An 18,417-nucleotide genomic window follows, 5' to 3' on the forward strand; every position below is an offset into this window, starting at 1 on the left:
ACAGGAAATTGAACCGCGAGATGTTTTGTTTTAAAAGGAAATCTGATGTTTGTAAATGTTGGCGTTTCAAACTTTTTCTGGCAAAAGAAAAAATAAACAATCTAAATGTTGAAACATAAAACCTTATGGGACTAATTTTTCAGAACTGAAGTTGAGGTTCTGATGGACCAGTCGGACTCGGACTCAGATATGACATGTTTAATCAGCTCAGAACAACAGGCTTCACCAACATGAACACATGAACTTTGACCTCCAGCAGAACCTTGATGGCAGTAGAGCGTGGAGAAAACCGACGGTCAGTGAAGGCATCATGAGGAAGCAAACAGCTCAACAAAACAACATGTTTAAACAAATAAAAAAATGACAAAAAAAGTCGAGTTTTCTGAACTTCAGTCAACAAAAACAAATTTATAGATTATAGTCAGATATCTAAAGTGCATTATGGTACAAAAATATAGAAGGTCAGCAGCACCTCGATACGTTTCAAAATAAATACACCAAAATAAATTACTGGAAATAATCAGACATTACTGGAATAAAAAGGATTCACAAAGATTAAAATCTCTGGCTGCACAGAGCAACCATAAGGTTTCATTTAAACATATTCTGCTTTTTAATCTCAGATATTTACACACAATAAATATTTTCTTTCTGCGGTCCAAATGCTCCGTGACGGGAGAACGAGTCGTGAACCTTTACGAGTCCGAGAGGCGAGGCCAAGATTTCTGTCTGCAAGACACAGAGAGACAGAAAACCTTCAGAGCAGAACCTCCAGCACTCAGATTATCACAGATTATCTCAGATTATCTCAACATCAGAAGTCAATTTATTCCAGCCACGTTTCTGATGGAAATTCTGAAAATCGAGAGGAATATTTTCAATAAGATTCAGCTGTTTGTATGAATTTAATCCAGATTATTAATTTAATAATCTGGATTAAATTCAGAGGGAAACGGATCAGATTGTGGATTTATGAAGGAATTTCAAACTTTTCTGACAGCAAAGAACAAACAAAATCAATCAATCAATCAATCAATCAATCAATCAATCAATCAATGAATCAATCAATCAATCAATCAATCAATCAATCAATCAATCCCTGCTGCTGGAATCTCTCCAGTATTTCCCATTGAAGACATTTCTCTCATTTTAATCTGGAATTCAGAACCAGCCAGTGGGATCGGACCAGGACAGCAGTCCTGATGTTCCAACCACAGCAGAACCAGAACCACGTGGTCCAAAGCCTCACTGACGGTACCGTCTGGTTCCGGAGGCCAAATCTGGTCTCTGGTCTCTGTGGAAACCCGATCAGCTCCAGACCGGACCAGAACTGTTTGTACCGGAGAGGTTCTGCAGGTCAAAACCAGAACCCAGCAGTTACAGCGGCCCGGCAGCCAGAACCCAAACAGATCCGGTCCCAGAACCTCTCAGTTACTGCTGTTGGCTTCAAATCTTTATTCTGACGTCCAGATGGACCCGGTTGGTTCCATCTGTCATTCTGGCGCCCGCAGTAGCAGCACCCAATCGGTTCTCCGCCTCACCGATCCGGTGACCGGGTTCCTTTAGCACCGGACCAATTCCGGACCGCTCGAGGAGCCGAACCACGGAGAAGACCGGCCGTTATCATGGCGACCCAACCCGACTCACCTCCGTCAGAGGCTGACGGCGTCTCACTGCAGCGCCCCCTGCAGGCCCAGCAGCGGCCTCCACTCCAGCTGGAGCCCGCTGCCCGCCTCTTCCCCTGGCCTTCGCCGGACGGCGCGAACCGTCCTCTTCCTCTTCTCCGCCTCCTTCCGGCGGCCCGACTTCCCCTTCCGCTTCCTCTTGCTGGGAAGCTTCTCCTTGTAGGACTTGTTGGTCTCCTGCGGCAGGTGGGTTCCCTCCTCCTCGTCCTCCTGGAGCATGACGGGGAGGTTCTTGGTTCCTCCGGGGGGCTTGGACTGCAGGGTGCTGCCCGTGGTGCTCGGGTTGACCCCCAGGCTCGGTCCGGGCGGCCCGGCGCCGGCGCCGCTGCTGCTCCCGGCGCTGCGGACCGGGAGGATCTCGGCCGTGTGGACCGCGTCCAGGATGCCTTGCAGGAACATGCGCCGCCGTAAATCTTGCAGCATCCGGCTTTTGTCGTGCATGAGCTGAGTGTGGGTCACAGAGCGCCTCCTGGTGGCAGAGAGAGAAACAGCTGAGCAGGGGCTGAGCCAGCAGGGGGCAGCACACACCAAGTAACAATAACAAGAATAAAAGTTTCATCTACGAGTAAGGAACCGGTTTTAGACGTGTTGATGAAAAACTAATGAATCAGCTTCTTTAGCAGCCGTTAGCCGACTTTCAGTCCCATTTTTTATAAATGTCTCTACAAACAGTTAGGACGCTAATTAATGTAATAATATCAGAATGTTAGCATAGTAACTCCACATAACAGATACAGATTGAATCTGTGACATTTTTAAACAAATGAAAAACAAAAATCTTTTTTTCCTCCTTTAAAACAAATAAATGATTTTAGAAATTAATTCCTGAAGCTGCAGGTTTGATGACAGAAAATTTAAACTTTACATTAAAAACTGAGTTAATAAAATGTTGGTTCTGAGCTGCTGGTCCACCAGAACCATCTTTCCAGAAGCCGAACCTCATCAGAACCGCTTTAATCTGCTTCCCGATCCAACAGAACCTCGTGCAGAACCAGCAGATGTTCTAAAAGTGACCACAGGAGGGCGCCGTGTCCTCAGAATCTGCCGTCCTGTCTGGGTCCACCTGAGGTTCTGAAAGTTTCGGAACCGGAGGGATGGATGCAACCGAACCGCTGAGGAAGAGCAGCTCCACTTCGTCAGGTTCGGGAACTTCCTGCTGAGTTCTGACGACTCTGCAGGTTCGGTTTTGATCCAAGTGCTGCAGCAACCGGGATGAAAGGCGGTTCCGATCCACCTTTCATCCCGCTGAGACCAAACTGATCAGAACTTTGCTGTGGTTCCGGTTCTGTGTGAGAGGAAACCGATCCCTGCAGGTTCTGATCTAATGAAGCGGTTCTGATCCAAATCCCTCCGGGTTCGGTTTAACCCAACAAATCAGAACTGCAAAGGTTTGGACCCTCTGACCCGAACTGCTCCAAAGCAACTGAAATGTTTGACCTGTCAGAACCAGAACCGAACTCTGGAACCTCAGCGGTTCTGCTTGTTCCCTGTCCTGATCCCGAGAAATGGACCTGACCCGGCTGGACCCGGATCACACCCAGAACCGACCGAGAGATAACGTGAAAAAGTTCTGCCAGACCGGCCCGGTTTGCTTTGGTTCCGAGCCGAATCGGCTCCTGCAGGCGGTCCAGTTGACCCCGCAGGTACCGAACCGGAGGAGAACTGGACTTACATTCTGCCGCTCAGGGTGTCGACGGGTCGGCCCGCGAACGGAACCGGGGAGCAGAGCAGGAAGACCGCGAAGAACCACCGCTGCAGGAGGCTGCTGGAGAACAACATGGTTCTGGAAGGGAAGAGCAGAACACAGGCCGGTCAGAACCCGACCCGACCGGACAGAACCGAGCCAGAACTCTGGCAAACTTTTAACCCAGTCAGAGGCAAACAGAACTGATTCAGACAGAACCAGAATCCTTTAAACTCTTCTTAGCAGAACCAGAGTCAGAAATCTGCAGAACTAATCAGAACCGGGTCAGAACTACACGGAGCAGAACCAGAGCTCATCAGCAAAACAGTCAGAACCCGGTCCGGTCCAAACTCTGCTGGGGAACAGAAAGCGGATCTCAGAGGAAAGCAGAAACCTAGAACTGGTTCTGGTTCCGACAGAACTCCATCAGAACCCGGTCAGAGCGGTTCCACTCACAGGTCCGTCCCCAGGGTCACCGGGTCGTCAGCAAGAGGTCCAGTGAGCTGCAGAACCGCTGGGCTGCTGCTGCAGGTCCATCTGAGAGCTGCGGCGCTGCTGCAGCAGGAGAGGAAGAGGAGGAGGAGGAGGAAGAGGAGGAGGAGGAGGAGGAGGAGGAGGAGGAGGAAGAGGAGGAGGAGGAGGAAGAGGAGGAGGAGAAGGAGGAGGAAGAGGAGGAGGAGGAAGAGGAGGAGGAGGAGGAAGAGGAGGAGGAGGAGGAGGAGGAGGAGGAAGAGGAGGAAGGAGGAGGAGGAGGAGGAGGAGGAGGAGGAGGAGGAGGAGGAGGAGGAGGAAGAGGAGGAAGGAGGAGGAGGAGGAGGAGGAGGAGGAGGAGGAGGAGGAGGAAGAGGAGGAGGAAGAGGAGGAGGAAGAGGAGGAGGAGGAGGAGGGAGGAGGAGGAAGAGGAGGAAGGAGGAGGAGGAGGAGGAGGAGGAGGAAGAGGAGGAAGGAGGAGGAGGAAGAGGAGGAGGAGGAGGAGGAGAGGAGGAAGGAGGAGGAGGAGGGGGAGGAGGAGGAGGAGGAAGAGGAGGAGAGGAAGAGGAGGAAGGAGGAGGAGAGGAGGAGGAGGAAGAGGAGGAGGAGGAAGAGGAGGAAGGAGGTGCTGCAGCTCAGAGGAGCTGAGATCAGGGATCAGCAGGGGTCAACCTCAGGATCCGGAACCAGGAAGGTTCTGCTGGAGGTTTAAACTGACCAGAACATCTGGTCGGGCCGGCGTGACCTCCAGGTTTGACCTCCAGGTTTGACCTCCAGGTTTGACCTTTGTTGCCATGGTTTCTCCATGCGTTCTGAAGCTACGCTATGAGTAGCATAGCTGCTAGCGTTAGCCTCAATTATAATTATAACAAAAGAAAAAATTACTTGAATTGAAATATTTTAACTATTTGAAGGTAAAATCAGATAAAAACCAAAGTAAATAAGTTTGATCTCTTATTTCCTCACAGCAGAAAAAAAATTCATTATTTCAGAAACTTCTATAAAAATAATCTAGAAATCATCTTCCCATGTATGTATATATCTCTATAGATAAATACGTAAGTCTGTATCTTATCATACCAGCTCTGTGCGCCCCCTGGTGGCCTGGAGGCACAAAACAGCCCCTTAATTCACACATGCCTTGGGCCGGCTCTGTCGCATTATCACTAAAAACAATAAGATTTATGAAGTCCGACTAAAGTGGAGGTTATCTCATAATGTGACATAAAATGAGGTTTTATCAACTTTAAAACTGTTTAAAAGAACATAAATCAGATGTTCAGATTTTGTTTTTTAAATCTAAAATCAACAAAAATATTTTTTTGTTGCAACACAACAACCAGGATGTTTATTTTAAACTTCTTCCTGTTTTAGTCCAACCAGACGATCATATTTCAGAAACTCATATTTTATTTATTTAACTAATTTTAAAACTTTCTCTTAATAAATTAAGAAAAAATTAATCCAGGCAGATGAGCCTCCTGATGTTTAACTCCAAACCGGAAGCCATATTTGATTTGAAGCTGTTAGCTTAGCGCTACGCTGCCCCCTAGGGGTGAGAGATGAAAACCGATCTGAAAACATTGCGGGTGTACGACTCGGTAGTTTGGAGACACGACGGCGTGTGGCGGACTGAGGTTTTGATAAAATGGCTGAACGCCGTGGCGTTCCTCAGGGCGTTCCTCAGGGCGCCGTGGCGTTCCTCAGGGCGCCGTGGCGTTCCTCAGGGCGCCGCTGCAGGTCAGGTCAGAGTGGAACTGTGGACCACTGAGTCAGATCACAACCTTCCTGAGATGTTTCTCCATCAGCTGAACAGAACCAGCAGAGGTTCTGGAAGGCCAGCTGAGTCAGACCCGATTATTGGACCGGACCGGACCGGACCGGACCGCTCTCTGAAACCCAAGTCCTCGGCGCAGCTCCTGGACCCGGTCCGGAGCAGACTCCTCCTGCCTGTGGATCAAACGGACCACCAACACAGCGCTGCTCTTACATAAGCTCCACACTGCTGCTGTTCTTCTGCCCGGCCCGGAGAACCGGCCAGAACCACTCCCAACATTAAACCCAGTCCACTCGGAACCGACTCTCTCCAGCTGCTTCATTAGAAGCAGGAAAACCCGATGACATCAGAACCGCCTTCAAGAATGTTAAACGCTAGTGATGCAGATGTGACGAACAGGGTCTGGAGTCCAAGTTCTGCCAAACGACCCGGTTCTTTTGAACCGTTAGAACATCAGAGATGGAGTCCAGAGAAGTTCTGAGCAGGATGGGAAGAACCGGATCTCCACGGTGCAGCACGGCGGTGGCTCCATCATGACCCAGAGAAACCTGAACAGAGCGGTTCTGTTTGAAGAGCGCACAGCGGCACCAAAGTGGGTCGGACGGAACCACAACAGCAGAACATCCAAAACACTTCACTGATCCCAACAGGAAGTCAAAGAATCTCCAGTAGCAGTCAGTCTTCCATGTGAAGAGGCCTCTGACTGAAGACTGCTGCTGCATGATGCTAACATGCTAACAGCAGCATGACCTGGATGACATCATCAGCTCTGCTGATCCGCCTCCTTTGCTTTTGCCGCTCGTTGAGACTTTGTCTTCCTCTCTCTGCTGTTTGGGGTCAAAGTTCAGCTAATAGTCGAGTTTTAAGATCAGCTGTTGCCAAGGTTACGCACCATAGCAACCGTCCAGCTGTAAAAAGTCCGAATGGATCCAGAACCAGAGAAATAACGGGAATAACGCAACAATAGTGAAACAGAAGAAAGTTTCTGCTGGAAGTTCAGCTGGATGGCGTTAAATCAGGCAAAGGAAGCAGAAAGTCAGCCTGCTGCTCCGCTGGTTCTGGTTCTGGTTCTGGTTCTGGAGGGAACAGATCCGAGTCTCAACATGTTGAAGCTCCAACGGGTTCCAGCGGCGGAGAAACGTCACGGCAGCTGAACTCTGACCTCTGGCTACAGATTGACCTTGAAACTGAGTATTTGTGAGAAACTGCAACATTTCCATAAAAGGACAAAACAGGATTTGGGAAAATGAGCCTCCCTCCGTGTTTCTCCTTCGCTAAGCTCAGGTCTGACCGGAGGGAACCCGGTTTGCCTCCGGACCTCCAGAACCTTTCGGACCGAGCTTCTGCATCTGCAGCCGGGTCGGGACGGAGTCTGGCCGGCAGCAGATCCCCTCAGTTTGCTTTGGGCCGGGTTTAATGACCGCTGATGGAGGTTCTGAATGTTTGGGGTTCTGCTCGGCCTCCCAGGGTTTCAGACCGGTCCGAATGTTTCTCAGAACCTCCCTGCAGCCGCTGGTCCAGTTCATTCAAACTGTCTTTAATTTAGCCTAATATGTCCAACATTCTGGCGGTTCTGATGCGTCCTTCATGACCCAGAACCAGCAGGAGCAAGAAAATCACACAAGGAGGACAGCAGAGCACCACTCTGGATCAGAACCCTTTCCGGGTTTGGATCCTCCGTTAATGGATCTGGTTGTGGTTCTGTTTACCTGAACAGCAGCAGAACCATTTGGGTCCGATCCAGCAGAGCTGTTCCACGTTGTCACTAATTTGCTGCAGTTCTGCGAAGCGGCTCATAAACGTTCACTTTCCATCTGAACGCCACACAGGCTGCCGACCCGCTTCCGACCCGGCCCACCTGGTTCTGATCCCAGGCCGAGACCCAGAGGTCTCCAGCTACACACAGACCTCAATTTAAACCGGGTCAGAATCGCCCTAACCGCACGGCAGGGGAGGTTGACCCACACAGGTTTTGAGCGGTTCTGTCATCATGTCAGGTGACATGATCTGGGTTCAACACGGTTCTGGTCAAACACGCCTGATAGCGCAAAACTGCAACATTTGTTCCATTTTCAGTTCCCCTCCTGGCCTGTGGAGGCGCTGCACCAAGAAACAGAAACCTCTGAAGACACTGAGAGCAACTTCCTTCTTCACCAGATGGAAACAAGATGGAGGCGTCAGAGTTCAGTGGCTGCTGCTAGCGCTAGGCTAACACGTTAGCTTTGGTTGCATTTACCCAGAATGCCCTGCGCTGTCTGTGGTCCGATTGCTGTTCACATTCAAACCAGAGTTCACTTCAACCGAACCCGGACAGAGGTCAGAGGTCAACTAATGTTCAAACCTCATCAGACTTTGATTAGGCAGCTGGATTAAATCAGGATAAATCCAGCTGGTGTGAATGAACACTTACAGTTAATCAGTCTGAACCTGAAGAGGCTCAGTAACTGGCGCTTGGTCTGGTTCTGGTCCAGTTCTGGTCTGGTTCTGGTCCAGTTCTGGTCTGGTTCTGGTTCGGCTCTACACCAGATCAAATGTGGAACAGGTGATCAATCTGATAATTGGTTCCATTAATAATCAATACAACAGAAAATTAAAAAAAATATTAAACTGAAATATATTTTTCTTTCATTGTCAAAACAATAATAATGTTATTTTAAACATAAGCTGGAGTTTAAAATGGTTTTAAACTAAAAAGGCAACAAAAACTTACAGAATGTTACATTTTAATACATTTTATTTATAAAATGCTGTAGAAGATTAAAAACATCAGTAACTACTAAAATAAGTGTTTTTGTTCATGACCAGAAAATTTAAAAATCAAATGCATTTTAAAATAAACACAAACGTAGTTTATTATTTTCAACTAGTGGTTTCTGATCAGAACCCAAACCTCGGAGCAGAACCGGGTTTTCTGAGCCCGGCCCATATAGAACATCAGAGCCGCAAACGGAACTCAGTTTAGTTTTATTTCATCATAAACGTTTCGGTAAAACCTCAGCGCTGGACACCGGCGACACTGCAGCACGACACCCTGGAGCAAGGGCCCAGCTCTACCGGATCAGAACCGGGGATGGCTAGTTTCTGGAGGGAACCGGACCGTGTGAAGTGTTCGCTGGATGAGCAATCGGAGGAAACCCCGGCAGTAAATCAGGGGCTCTCAGGGCGGGAAAGGCGGCTCAGCGATGGGAGGGGGACAGACCAGAAAACGTCTCCGGGGTGGCCGCAATTAACCTCTGGCTCACCTCCCGTTCTGCGGCCCGGTTCTGGATCGGTTCTGGAGGAATTCACGGACGAACAGTGGTTGTTTTGTTGAAAAACATCAGTCTTCCTGGTTTTATCCTGGTTATATGAAACAGTTTGGTCCCAACATCGACACCCGTAGTTTTAACCAAATGTAAAACCAGACTTGAACTTTAACCCAGTAAAACCCAGAGTCTGTGTTTTACTGGGAAAACTGGCTCTGTTACTGGAATATTACATTTAAAATTCTAAAGCATGATGTAGTTCGGTGCATTAGCCTCTTGTAGTTGGGTGCATTAGCCTCTTGTAGTTCGGTGCATTAGCCTCTTGTAGTTCTGTGCATTAGCCTCTTGTAGTTCGGTGCATTAGCCTCTTGTAGTTCGGTGCATTAGCCTCTTGTAGTTCGGTGCATTAGCCTCTTGTAGTTCTGTGCATTAGCCTCTTGTAGTTCGGTGCATTAGCCTCTTGTAGTTCTGTGCATTAGCCTCTTGTAGTTTGTTGCATTAGCCTCTTGTAGTTCTGTGCATTAGCCTCTTGTAGTTCTGTGCATTAGCCTCTTGTAGTTTGTTGCATTAGCCTCTTGTAGTTTGTTGCATTAGCGTCTTGTAGTTGGGTGCATTAGCCTCTTGTAGTTCGGTGCATTAGCCTCTTGTAGTTCTGTGCATTAGCCTCTTGTAGTTCTGTGCATTAGCCTCTTGTAGTTCTGTGCATTAGCCTCTTGTAGTTCTGTGCATTAGCCTCTTGAAGTTTGTTGCATTAGCCTCTTGTAGTTCTGTGCATTAGCCTCTTGTAGTTCTGTGCATTAGCCTCTTGTAGTTTGTTGCATTAGCGTCTTGTAGTTGGGTGCATTAGCCTCTTGTAGTTCTGTGCATTAGCCTCTTGTAGTTCTGTGCATTAGCCTCTTGTAGTTCGGTGCATTAGCCTCTTGTAGTTCGGTGCATTAGCCTCCTGTAGTTTGTTGCATTAGCCTCCTGTAGTTTGTTGCATTAGCCTCTTGTAGTTTGTTGCATTAGCCTCTTGTAGTTCGGTGCATTAGCCTCCTGTAGTTTGTTGCATTAGCCTCCTGTAGTTTGTTGCATTAGTGTCTTGTAGTTGGGTGCATTAGCCTCTTGTAGTTTGTTGCATTAGCCTCCTGTAGTTTGTTGCATTAGCCTCTTGTAGTTTGTTGCATTAGCGTCTTGTAGTTGGGTGCATTAGCCTCTTGTAGTTTGTTGCATTAGCCTCCTGTAGTTTGTTGCATTAGTGTCTTGTAGTTGGGTGCATTAGCCTGCTAAACCAGCTCCTTCCTGCTGTAGTTTATCAGCAGCATGGCCGCCTCCAGGCGCCTGCAGTCTGCCTGTCTCAGGCGTTCTGCGGGACTCAGATGTCACCAGATGGATCTCCGTAATGCGCTGCTGTGTCACGTTCCTACGCTCAATTAGGTCTGATTGTGGTGAGCGCTGCTCTGCCAGCAAACTGCATTAGAGCTTGGAGGGGACGCAAAGTGGTTTTGACTCTCTAAACAGTCTTTATGGGTTTAGGCGTGTGATTATTTTGACATTTAAACACATGAGGTGTTTAGATGATTCTGTAAAATAGTTCTTAGGGTAATAACAGCATCAAGCAGCATTCCTGTCTCGTATCTCAGACCACAGAACCATGTATTGTTCGTTTCTCTGAAATGTTATAATTTAGCACTTCAGGTTGATGCTGAAGGTTTTTAAACATAAGCTTTGTGTATAAAGTTTTTAGAGTGACTTTGATGTGTAAAAAGTGAAAAATTGGATCTGGATTTCATGAACTTCAGGAGTTCAGGAGGTGAAAACTGAAGTAGTGAAGTAAATATCAAGAACCAGTCTGATGCTCTACTGGTCAAACTGGAAGTGCAGAAAATGTTATTTCCACCAGGCATCATTAACATGTCAACATTATAACTAGTCAAGTTAACTGTAAGGTGATGTTATCTTAAACCATATTAACCAGCAGAAGCTACATGTGGCTAACTTACACAGCTAAAAGGTTAACATGAGCAGAATTTATGGTTTACTTTTTTGTTTATTTGATTTGGACAAATAAACAAAATTATCATCTCAAAAACAATCTGATGCCTGCATCAGTGTTTATAGCTGTGGCTAATGTGCCACATCCATCCTTACAGGAAACTATTTAAACAATCAATTTAAATAGAAAAGAAGATTAACAATAAATACAATGAAATGATCAGAAAGATATATGGCTATGGCTGACACACAGAGCAAAATACCGCAAACCTGACTAGCTAAAGAGCTAGCATGAGATACATGTGGCTAACAAAGAGTTAGCAGGCTAACGAAGAGTTACATTTTCATTGTAAAGCATCTGAGAAACCTTTCAGGGTTGAAAGTGCTAAAGAAGTTTGATGTGATTTTATTAGGTATGGCTAACAGCAAATAGGCTAACATGAGCAGCTAATGGCTAATAAATGGCAAATATAGAGCTTTTCCAGTCATTTTGGCCACTCAAAGCGCTTTACACTAGAGTCACAAACACACACATTTACACAGCGATACGCAGACTGGTAGGCAATTTGAGGTTAAGTGTCTTGCCCACAGGCACATCAACATGTGGCAGGAGGAAGCTGGAATCGAACCTACAACCTTCCAATTGCAAGACGACGACTCTGCCACACAAAGAGCTAATGAGCTCTTATGAGGATAGTATTGCAAAGTTAACCAGTTAATGAGCTAATCTGAGGAACATCCAGCTAACATGAGCAGCTATCGGCTAACATTAGCATCATTAAACTACATACTGGAGTTTAAAATGCAAGCAGAAATCCCAGAATGCATCTGCACTCCTGGTTCAGCCTGGATGGATCTGGAGCTCTGAAGGTTTTAGGAGTTTCTAAAAGGACAGAAAGTACTGGGCTGATTTTAAACCGGGTCAGAACCTGCAGAACTTTTTGTAGTGTTTCCAGATTCAGTTCAACCAACATCAAGTTTCTTTACTTAATGCAACAGTTTAGTCTTTCCTGTCAGACTTGTTGATATATTTCATCAAATAGCTGAATATCTAAAATAACATCAGAAGAACAGAAAACAGCTTCAGCTTCAGCCACACACTGGAGATTATTCACCAGTTTACAGAAATCGCATCTGTAAAAAAAAATCATTTACATAAAATGGCCAGAAACCAATAAAAACAACAACAACAAAAAAATGTTTTATTTTTATTTTTTATGAATGTTGGACATAAAAATAACTAAAACCTGCAGGAAGAAATTAAAGATTGAATTTTCTAACTTTGGACAGAGAAGCTAATAAAACAGCAGACAGTAAATATAGTTATTTAGTTAACCAATTAAACACAAGAACATGTTTCTTTGATTTTTAAATGACTAAACGTTGGATCAGAACAGAACCCAACAGATTTGGCTTCTGACCCGTTTACTGATTCAGAATCAATGAGAAGAATAAATAATGACAGAAATAAAGTTTTTAGTGAACTGAAAACGAGTTCTGTAATTCTGCTCTAGCAACCAACCCAACCAGAACCACAGTTCAGACCCGACCAGACCCAAAGTATCCGTCAGCTCTGCATGAAACGGTTCTGATCCACTCTCACTTCAGGAGCTCTGGACGTTCTGTGGTTCTGGTTCCGGCTCTGTGCTCTACAGGTGAGTTAGAGGTCCTTACCTGGAGGTTCTGTTGGGAATAAGAGTCGTCCTTTGGACCACAACCCGTCTGTTGTCCCGGGTCTCTGGCTCTGTGAGGATTGGTGTGGTCCCGGACCGGGAAGCTTTATAAACCGGGCCAACACCTCCTGATGACATCACACGGAGGTCATCAGCATCATGGCTGCTCCGCAGCAGGAGCCGCCATGCTGGATGGAGTTAGTCACTATCTGCTGGCTGCCTCCCACACGGCGCCCCCTCCAGGAGGAGCCGCGCCGCAGCGCTGGTTCTGGTTCCTGTGGTCGGCTTCCTGTCACTTTCTGCAGGTCTGAGCGTCAGTGAGCTGCAGCCGCGGAGCCGCCGTGCTGCCAGCGGCCTCACGCTGGTGTTCCTGCGCCGCTTAACCTTTATTTGGGCCGATTAGCGGCGCTGCTGTTTTTGTCGGTTTGAGTCGACTCTTAAATAACGGCCTCCTGCTGTCAGGCTGGGAGAAGAAAAGAGTAAATGTGGTTTTCTCCGTCACGCCTTCCCTCCTTGCGTAGCCGCTCTGCTCCTCTAAGTTTAGCTGGGAGTCGTGGTTTGAGGTTGGAGCATCAGGTCAAAGGATCCCAGCCGCTGCCTGGCTGCTTTTAGACACTCAGAGGTTCTGGACGGGTTCACTGGAAACCAGCAGATTTCATCTATAAAGAAACACTCGATAATCTCAGAATCCCAGCTGTCATCACATCACAAACTTTATGATGCTTATAATATGAAAAGTAAATCATTTAAACACAAATCACTGCAGACCTGGAAACAGAAGCTGAGAACCAGGTGATGTAGGACGGATTAAATCTGATTGGAGGAGAAGCTGCTCACCATTCCTGCGTCACGAATCCAAGCCTTAATCTGTCTTTACAAACTTTGTCGATATTACAATAATGTTGAAAAATTTCACAATGACGATGTTTCCTTTAAATAAGGTAAAAAAAATCATAAGTTTGTTAACACAATCAGTCTGTAAAACGCTGCATCCTCCTGCCACTTCCTGACGTTGTCTTCTTTGTTTCTGACAGTAGAAATGTATTTATTTCTACACAAAAAAATCCCAGCAGCAAGATTTTTGCCAAAAATCAAGAGCTTTCTTTTAAATTGCAGTGTTTCCATTAAGCAAATGTAGTTTTGAAATGTGAAACTGCGCAGCTTTGAGACAGGAGACGGTTTGAGTTGGGCTGCAGTGCTCAGGACTCCATGTCTCCATGTTGGACACGTCTCCATGTCTCACATGTCTCCACGTCGGACACCCAGTGGCGGATTTTCAAGGGCAAAGACACAAAATACAATCTGGACTTTGTGGAGGAAAATAAATATCAGGAATGATCCTGGTTTCAAACTGACTGAAAGGAAAACAATCAAAGAAAAAACACTGATTGGATGTTTTTGAGACGACCTCTTCAAAATAAAAGCTGCAGAATGAGAAACTGGGACCAGGAGAGTTCAACAGCAGCAGAAAACAGAGATGAAAAACAGAATAAAAAGGAGAGAATAAAACATGTAAACCAGAAGAGCTGAACTGCAGCAGCAGCAGAGTCTGAATGGAGTTGGGTTCTGAGGACGGATCGAGTCGAGGCTGAAACTTTCCGGTTCAGATCAAGTTCAGCTGCTGGAGGTAACAAACCGTCTCTGACCCAGGAAATCACACCAGCGACCTTTCAGTGACAAAAACTGTTTTCACTTCTGATTCTGGCCCGGCGCGGCCAGCGCGGCCGGGGTCCGGCCGGGGTCCGGCCGTGGCCGCGCTGGCCGGAGGCGTCGCTCTGCCGCACGGGAAGGAAGGACGCCTGTCAACATTTTAGAATAAAATCATTATTGAACTTCAAAAGCTCCAAACCAGAAATGTTGAGGACAACAAATGATCAAAAGTGATGAACGTTGATTTAAAGACATGGAATCAACGTTTGAAAGATTAAAACTATTTTTATGTTAGTTGGAATTATGAAAAGTAATATATAATTTGTTGAACTTGCACAAATTAAACACAAGCAGAATAGTGTGGAATAAACTCAAATCATTCATCACAAAAGCCTTAATTTAACTGTTTCTGGTAGAAATAATAGTAATTAATATCATCTGTCGTCATACAGATGAAGTTTGAACTCAAACGAGGACAAACTTCACCTGCAGCAATCATAACCTGTAAACAGTCACAGCATTAATATTAATTTAACTCCTGTTTAGTGTTGTGACCAAACACTTTCATCATTCACATTTATTAATGATGATGTGAAAGTTACAGCTGGCATGAAAGGACTTTTTACAAACGTACATATTTATGTAAAAATGATATTATTCATGACGATATTCTCGTTAAAAATTGTGCTTTGATGCTGAAATATTGTTGCAATACTAAGTGCTAACATATGATAACTGTCTAAACATGTTGAAATCCAACTGTGGAAAGTAGCTGAGTCAGTGTTTACTCCTCATCCCTTCAATGCAGGTTCAGCCAATCAGCAACAAGGGCAATAAATGCAGCTCCTGGATTGGCTGCCTTGCAGGCTCCCGCTGGCTTTGCGCTGAGGTCTTTGCTTTCCAAGCTGCTTTTGCTTTGTAATATTTTCAATTTGCTTTACAAATAAAATTGAAATAATCTGGAGTAAAATCCACAAAAAGCCCAGGAGTCTGTGAAGAGGGGAGGGGCCCTGCACTCACACAACCAAATGTTTCTATTTCATTGAAGAACGGGTCAAAGTGACTAACTTTACAGCAAAACAGTAATGAACCTAAAGGTCTGCAGTATGAAACGCAGTCATAAAATAATTAGGATATTTACTTTAGTGGTGGTGTTTAAAGCTTTATTTGGAGCCGTCACATATAAAACATGTTAGCAGCTGATATTGTGACACATGCTGATGTGCTCCAGAGGAGCCAAACGCAGCCGGATCCAGGGATCCGTTCCAGCAACATGTCACCACTGAGTGAAGCAGATGGAAACTCAGGATGGAGCGAAGAAGAGCCGTTCCCGTCTGAAGTCATGAAAGCGCCGCAGTAAAACGTTTCCGTTGTGTTTATTGTGAGGAGCAGATATTACCACCAGGCTCCTCTAATGAAACCGACGCAGGCGCCGGGATTATTTCATGTTTTAACAAGGTGTTTGAAGATAAATGAGAACCCGCAGTTTCATTGACGTTTCCACATCACAGCGACGCTGGAGGTGGGACAGAAAGGAAAACATGGCAGCCGTCTGACCCAAACAGGTAAAGTCATGAGGTCTGCAGCGTCAGAGGAAGTTCTCCTAAAGTTCTGACGGTTTTCTGCTCAGGTAGCAGCTACTCATGCTAGCAACAGGCATGCTACCGCTCAACAAAGATAACCGGCTGCAGTGAATCATCCACATCCAGAAACAGCCCAGAACTGGGTCAGCGCCATCGCCCTCCAAACAGACTCCATGTTTCCAGCAGGGGAGCTGCAGAGCAGCTGCGGTTCAACATGAAGGATTCGAGCAGCTTCATGATGGTGACATGTCGCCCCGACGCGAGGATCTTCTGCAGGCTGCGGTCAGCGGAAAACAGACTAGGATACTTTAATCAGCTCTTGGACCCGGGATGAGAATTCCTCCAGAAAACTTCCCCTCATTAGCCTGCGGCCGTCGCTGACGACGCGGCAGGATGGGACTTCCCGGGACGCCGTCCAGAATTCCCGGGCTGTAAATCCGAAGCGTACGATCCCAGGTGAAGGGAGCCGGTCGCGTTCTTGTGACAGACAGCAGAGCGATGAATCATGATGGGAAGATTATTCATTTCACATTTTTACTGATGAAAATCTGAAAAGTGTGGCATGCAATTGTTGTCGTGACACATGTCTGATAATCCGCTTAGCGAAAAGCTTTTACAAGGTTTTGGTTTTTCACTGTTAGGAAGTAGTAGACATTTCTGATTGTGCTCTTATTTTGAAGTCTGTTCTGTTCATAAACAAACTGCGTTTATGTGATGCAACCTGAATATCTATGCTAGGATATTGTAGTTTTTGCAAAGCCACCATTTTATTTCTACTTTTAGGTTTTGAAATAATAAAAAAACTTTGGCAAAAAAGACGATGGGAACATTTTCTTCTGAGATCTAAATATTTGGGGAAAATGTCATTTTTTAAAAGCTTCCATCTAAAAATAAAGTACAGGGACTTTTAGAGTCATTCCTTTGTGGAAATAAAGAATCTTTTTTGGACACACAACTTGTGTCGACCAGAATATTTGAGTTCCTTCTGTTTCAAAGGTGTTGGAGTTGTCCTGGTTTCTGTGACGCAGGTGACCTCTGACCTCGGTGTTTCTGAGCCGATAAGGCTGGATACCAGGGGATTCTTGGGACTTTAGCAGGAAACTGTTAAAGTTCTGATGGAACCGGTCCAGTTGGAGTTGAAACCATGAAAGCAGTTGAAGTTAAATGGTTTTTCTTTTGCTTCCAGGGATTTTCTTCACGTTTAAACTCCTGGGCGCTGAAAACAAGCCGATCCACAGCAGCGGCTCTGACTCGAAGTGAAGCATTAAAGAGCTGCTGATGTTCTTCTTGTTTTCTCTTCCCAGAATCCACTTCCCCTGGAGTCAGTGAAAACATATTAGCATGCTGATCCCCTCTGTCAGCTCTCTCGTGTTCCTCAATGTGCTTCCACTTTAACAATTCATGCACAATCAGCGCCGACTCCGGTTGGGCTCAAACGTCCTGCAGAATCAGAGGAAAGTTAAGGAGCGCCCTCCAGGTGCTGCTGGGTTTTTCACCTACAGTTGGAGTCGTGACCTCTGACACTCAAATCCCCTTAAACCCGACTGAGTCTGGTCTGAAAGCTGGACTAAAATCTGGAAGTATTTACGGCCGTTTCCAGAGCCGTCCTGGGAGATTCCCCTCAGGCCCACGCAGCTCCTCCGTGCCGCGGCAGCCAGCTCAGCTCTAGTTTTCCACTTCAGGCAGATGATTGTGAGATATATGTCCATGATGCTGCGGGATGCTGCGTAGGAGCCTGAACGGAGCTTCCTGCCTGCCGTTGTTTCAACTGCAGATAATCAGGATGCTATTTATAACTGCAGACGGAGTTTCCAGCATCAGAAAGATTCATTAAGCAGAAGACTTAACCGCCATCAGGCTTCTGACAGCGTCACCTCCGTCTGGCAGGAAGACGCTTCGGACATGAGGAGCCCAAGTAAACCGCCGTGATGAAAGACCAGTTGGTGAGCCCAGAAGAGGCCCGGTTTCCATTCACAAGCAATCAGAACCCCTGATATCATAACACCTCGGCCCGACCCATTTTATTTCACATCACAGAACCGCTCCATCACAGCCAGCAAGGAAACGGATGGATAGCAACCTAGAAGGTTTTGGTTAAAGATCTTATAGAACAGACCTCAGGGTGGCGCTCTTCTGTGCCTGCAAGCACCTGCTGGGGTTTGTAACGCTCCTCTTCAAGATTCTCTGCAAGTCCTGAATCCTCCAAGAACTGGACGTTGTTTTGGTGTCCATCGTCATTCCTCATGGTTCCCAACATTCCCGTTAATGTTCCTGAAGAACCGCCGCCATTCCTGACAGCTGCTGCTGATGTTCACCATGATTTTAGAACCACTGGTACTAAATGAAAAATGGCCCGAGCTTCACCAAGTCCAGAGGACTCCAAAGCTCTTCACATTACAGTCATTTACACTTTCAGGGTTTCCCCCAACGTATTATTAGCCTGGCGGGCCACCAGGCTTTACTTGTGCCAGCGCCAGGCTAAGCTTTGCTTCTCTATTTGTTTTTTTAAAAGCGTGCATTTTTTTAAAGACCTTATAATTTATAGTGTTCAGGTATTAATCTTCCAATCTTTCAATAGCTCATAATTATCCAGTGATATTTTCAAATTTCCTGTCAATTTTAAACATTTTTGAACTCAAACACGACGCGCTGCTGGATGAATGACTGCTCTAGCT

The 18,417-nt window shown here is 46.2% G+C and overlaps 1 protein-coding gene across 2 annotated transcripts; it reads right to left on the reverse strand.

The window, feature by feature from the left end:
- Positions 1-183: 183 nt before the first annotated feature.
- On the reverse strand, positions 184-12,676 carry pthlha (parathyroid hormone-like hormone a). Of its 2 annotated transcripts, none has more exons than XM_055020682.1 (4): positions 12,511-12,676; positions 3,358-3,468; positions 1,648-2,154; positions 184-729 (listed from the first exon to the last, which is right to left on the reverse strand). In XM_055020682.1, exons 1-3 carry the CDS (start codon positions 12,645-12,647, stop codon positions 1,671-1,673), a joined length of 732 nt encoding a protein of 243 aa, XP_054876657.1. In that variant the 5' UTR covers positions 12,648-12,676; the 3' UTR covers positions 184-729; positions 1,648-1,670. The 2 variants fall into 2 exon arrangements, with proteins under 2 accessions (XP_054876657.1, XP_054876658.1); XM_055020683.1 differs by lacking the exon at positions 12,511-12,676 and adding an exon at positions 3,826-3,967.
- Between the last annotated feature and the right edge of the window lie 5,741 nt (positions 12,677-18,417).

This window comes from Poeciliopsis prolifica, unplaced genomic scaffold, assembly GCF_027474105.1.
Source record: "Poeciliopsis prolifica strain line A6 unplaced genomic scaffold, Auburn_PproV2 SCAFFOLD070, whole genome shotgun sequence".
Lineage (NCBI taxonomy): Eukaryota > Metazoa > Chordata > Actinopteri > Cyprinodontiformes > Poeciliidae > Poeciliopsis > Poeciliopsis prolifica.